At 35.5% G+C, this 5000-nt stretch overlaps 1 protein-coding gene across 1 annotated transcript in view; it reads left to right on the forward strand.

Annotated features, from left to right (window-relative positions):
• The window catches only part of LOC113811508 (zinc finger and BTB domain-containing protein 7A), a 21106-nt gene that overhangs the window by 15235 nt on the left and 871 nt on the right, over nucleotides 1-5000 (forward strand). The window contains exons 5-6 of the mRNA XM_027363273.2: nucleotides 1916-2014; nucleotides 4626-5000. The exon at nucleotides 4626-5000 is cut by the window's right edge and continues 871 nt beyond it. Of these exons, the coding sequence (XP_027219074.1) occupies nucleotides 1916-2014; nucleotides 4626-5000 (474 nt within the window). The remainder of the gene's footprint in view (nucleotides 1-1915; nucleotides 2015-4625) is intronic.

Consider the following 5000-nt stretch of genomic DNA (forward strand, 5'->3'; position numbering starts at 1 on the left):
TGTCACCTAAGAGTAGATATGTTGGTATTTGTCAAGTTTATGATCTGAGCCAGTTGCTGGTAGCTTATGCATTTGTGAAATAGTTTTCTTCCACATCATCATATGTACATATTGAAAATGGAAATTAAAAGTTATTGAATGTATATTTAACAGTCAGTCAAATGGCATGACACATTTGAACAAGTCAGTCATAACATGTTTCTTCTCTTCAAACCACTGAAAATGCCAGCTACCACTATTTTTGTTCTGGCTGTTTGTATAACAAAGTGGCTTTAATGGTGGGAATTAGAAGTCCAGGGAGGCAATGTTTCCCTTGGCTGGGGAATATATAAATATGCAGGCTAGGTTAGATGTCAGGTTAAGATAGGGTTAAGCATTTTTGCAATATAAAGCCAAGAAAAAATTAAATCAGTCAATTCTCTCCATGGAACTGAATTTGTTAGCTGATTTGCCAATTAACTCAGTAAATGCAGAAACAAAAATTCGCTGGTGACCAGTTATGCAGGTTGTTGGAGCACATCAGCAGCTTCCCTGGTGTGTTCCTGGCTCATTCGGTACTTCACATATAATGTTAGGAACATAAAAGCCTATACTTTTATTTTATAAAAAAAAGTGAAGGTGTCCCTGCACTTTAGATGCCTGTATTAAATAGTGACGCAAAACATATGCCACTACTATTGGAGAAAAATAAGCTCTGTCTGTTGAGCACATGGTGCAGGGTATGTCACACTGGGGTGCCATCTGTGAGTGTTGACCATAGTCATTGCATGATGTCAAATTTACAGCCTGCTTCATTTAGTGAATTATGGGTGACAAGCAAAGAGAAAGCTGGTGGTAGCAGTTAGTGCTGTAGTTGCAATTACAAGTGAAAAATATATATAATCACATATGTGCAGCATATGATTATGATTAGTGTCACCCCCTCTTTGCTTCTTTTGTTTCTGTTTCGTACTACTTGTATTATTTTGCAAAAAATGAAGCTGGGAAATTTTATGAACTTTTAACCAGAGCATCTCTATAACTTGAATGTAGATTAATTCAGAAGATTTTAGGATGTGTTGTATCTTATACTGTGGGAAGTATTTAATTACTGCTTACCTCTTGACAGTATCACTGCCATTACCACTGGTACTTTGAGCATAACACCTGTCCAGCTCTGTTTCTAAGTCAGTCTGGAGTGTCCAGATTATGCAGTTTTGTTTTCAACTTTTAGTAAATTCAACAGAAGTTATATATTTAGCTTTTAGAATTGTGTGCTTACTTTTGATATACATAGGAAAAAGCAAAAAAGTATTTGCAGCATGTAGCTGTTACCTAGCCCCTTATTAGGTGTTCCTATACTACTTTATATCAATCTTAACACACTCTTGAGCTGGTATAACAAGATGTTAAATATATTCCAAATATATTCTTGTAGGCCATGCATAACAGATTTTATTCCACTCTCTCCAGAGTGGGCTCAGTGTCATTATAAGAACAATACAGCCAATTTTACATAGGATTACTCCCTCATAAGATTCACTTTTTATCATTGTAATTTCAAATGGTTATTATAAACACAAGAATTAACTTGATACATTTGATAGAGTTACTTACTTATACAGTTGTGTTTCTTCTTCTGACGACTACAAGTTTCCCCTTGGAAATGCAAAGTGTTAACATAATTTCATTTGCGCCATACAGAATTCTGTATAGTTTTTAGAATAATTAACATTTCTCCTCTTTTTCTTACCCATCAGTCTTTGGTTTAATAGATATCTCAAGAAGGGTTTTTGTATGTTTATCATTTGCAAAATGCTGCAAGTGCAAGTACATGGATGAGAATCCGTGTAATACTTGATGATTAAAAATTATATGTATTAGGTCCAAAATAGTTTATAATGTGTTAAACCTTCATGTGAGACTTACTTTCCAGTGGCCTGGCTTAGGCGATATTGGTGAAGGAAGTACAGCTGGTCATAGCTATTGTGAGGATGTGACGTCGCCTATTCACCAAGGGCTGCAGCACTCTCTGGTAAGTATTCCTGTGGCAGACTTTATTTTTTATTATTAGATACTACACAGATTCAAAATGTATAGATTTTTTTTTCTCTTTTCTTTTCTTTAATTTTTTCCTTTTCTTCCCTGTTATATAAATATACATATATGTTTTCTCATCTTTTCTTTTCCTCCTTTAACAGTGTAAGTACCTGGCAGTAGCAGATTCTGTTACTCAGTGCAGGCAGTGCTTTTTTCCTTTCCTTTTCTTTCTTTCTTTTCTATTTTTTGAAATATGACCTTAAAGTCATATTTATGTAAAAACTTTTGGTATTCAGCATAATGAAAGCGATGATACAGTGAAGATGGAAGAATGTATAGTACCGTGAGTTGGTCACAAGTACTTCCTACATACACATCTAAAATCTTTTGGCCACCATCTCTGCTATACTGTTGTTCTTTTTTCTTCTTTTTTTCTGGAGGCTTAGATGCATTTACCAGGTTGCTGAGGATGAGAATTGATGGAATGTAGCACGTCTTTTTGAGCATCATTTTACATTAGTTGATTATCACCTCTTGATGCTAAACCCGTCAACCTGTAATTAGTTATCACTATTCTAAATAGTGTCAAAACTTCCATTCTTTTATCTTTATGAATAATAAAAAGAATGACTACCACAAAAAGATTGAAATTCTTACATGGGCAAGACAATAGTATAGGTAGTTTCTTTGTGTATGTTGTAACTCATTTAGTGATACATTTGAGAAGAAAAAATGTACATACTAGACTAACCAATTAACAAAATGTTTTTGTTTGTTTTAGTTCCCCTCCAAAATAGAAAATTCAATTGGTGTATACACATGTCATTAAAAAAAAATGAATAAGAGAATATACAAAGGGAAAAAATAACATTCCAGGAGTTACAAGTAAGGGAATTGCCAGTATCTTTTATTTCATTTGCTTTCGACATTTCAACATTACTTAAGAACTCTAATATCTAAAGTTATAAAGAATGCCATTCTTTTATCTTCCTAATACCTTGGGTTGGCATAAAGACATGGTAGGTGGTTTGCTTGTAATGAAACATTTTTGAAAATAATTGCTGGAAAGTCATTGAATCTTTATCTGGATTAGGTTGGCAGAACATTAGAATATTCTATCGCTTGTGTGTACTTATACATTGATCTATGTTGATAGATGTACATGTGCAGCTATAGATTTTAAGGTTGGTGAACAAGTGGACATGGAAGAACATGGGTCTCTATGATGTGTTTTATATACATGATTGTGTACATGTGTTAGTGGATGTAAATGTGTATTTGGATGTACATATGTGCCCAGGATGTGCATGTGTGTATATGGAAGTACAGGTTTGGCCATTTGTGTACAGGAATATAGATTTGAATGAAGTAAAGTGCATTATACAGTTTGCACAGTAAAATACTAGAACGTGAACGTGCAAAGCACAGGGGGTGAGGGTTCTCTGTAAAGCCAGTTAGATGTGTGAGGAAAAGAAGAAATTGGAAACTCATCCCAGACTCTGGACTGCTTCAATTCACCAAGTCTAGGGGAAAAAAATAATAGAGTGGTGAAGGCAGCAATTTTTTAACCCGTTTTATATGGTGACACAGATGCCGGCATCATGAAGTGCCAATGAAAAATGCAGTGATGCCAACGTTAGAGTCATAATTCCATTTGATGTTAGTTGTTGCCGAGTGATCCCATATTCTGTGTTGGATCTATTTTTAGACTTTGTATACTGCCCTAGAGATTCTGTGGCTCCACCCACCATCCCTGTTACCACCAATCATGTACATCAACTAGATATGCCCTACCCCATACCCAGAATGAGGAAGTATCATTGGAAGATTCTACATCACAGTTTCCCTCTCTGTGGTCCTTCTGTCCTCCATCACGACCATTCCCATGCCATCATCTCATCAGATGGAGCATGTGTTTCACCAATAGTGGGGGTATTATTTGTATGGTGAAACTTTTAGGCAAGAGTACCTAAAGTGAAGGTGAACCTTCACATTTAATTTCTATAAGCTTTTAGGTGCCTAATGCTGCTTGCATACTACCTAACAAGCTGGGCACAAACAGGGAAAACTGTCAATGTGTGCCCATTAGCCAGATTTTTTACCTGGAGTCAATGAGTTAATGAAATTGTTAACTTTATCACTTTAATAGTTTTTATTTCCTGAGACTGGACACAGTATGATTATTGGCTTATATTTAGATTAGGTTATTAACCTTACCTCTTACCTGTGGTAAACATAGACAATTTTAGGGGGTGTTGATGCCTTAGCTGCCTTCCTAAAAAATCAAAATTTTTGTTCTGAACCATTGAAATTGTTACATTAGTGAATTTGAACCAGATGAGATTCAACATACATATGACTAGGTTTCATATATCATGATTTAATCGATTTATTAATTTGAAATTTTTAGTATGATGGAACACTTATTATAGTACAATATGGGTATATACAAATTTATTTTATGACTCATGTACACAGAAATGCAATATTATTGTGTTAAGAGAAGTGAATATTTAAAATTTAAGCTTCTTTTCTTTTTTTTAACTTTTTTCTTTTTCTTCTTTTTTCTTTTATTTTCTTTTTTAATATTTGGGTCTTGTTTACAGGTTGGACCTAATAGTGAGAATCAGAGGACCAGTGACAGTGAAAACATGGGACTCGGGAAGATTTTGGCATCAGTCACCCAGCTGCGGCAGTTTCACCACCACCCTTTTTCCAACACGGACCGAGATAGCACTTACAGACCCAGTGGCAGCTGTGGAAGAAAGAAGGTGAAGAAACCATTCTCCTGTGCACAGTGCTCTTACCAGACTGCATCCAAGAGCAATCTGGTGATCCATCTACGTACTCACACAGGGGAAAGACCTTATCAGTGTCCGCAGTGCTCATTCAGTGCTTCATTTGAATATAATCTGAAAGTTCACATGAGGACACATACGGGCGAAAAGCCATACATGTGTCCTAATTGTCCTTTGCGCTTT

The sequence above is a fragment of the Penaeus vannamei genome, chromosome 30 (genome assembly GCF_042767895.1).
Source record: "Penaeus vannamei isolate JL-2024 chromosome 30, ASM4276789v1, whole genome shotgun sequence".
Lineage (NCBI taxonomy): Eukaryota > Metazoa > Arthropoda > Malacostraca > Decapoda > Penaeidae > Penaeus > Penaeus vannamei.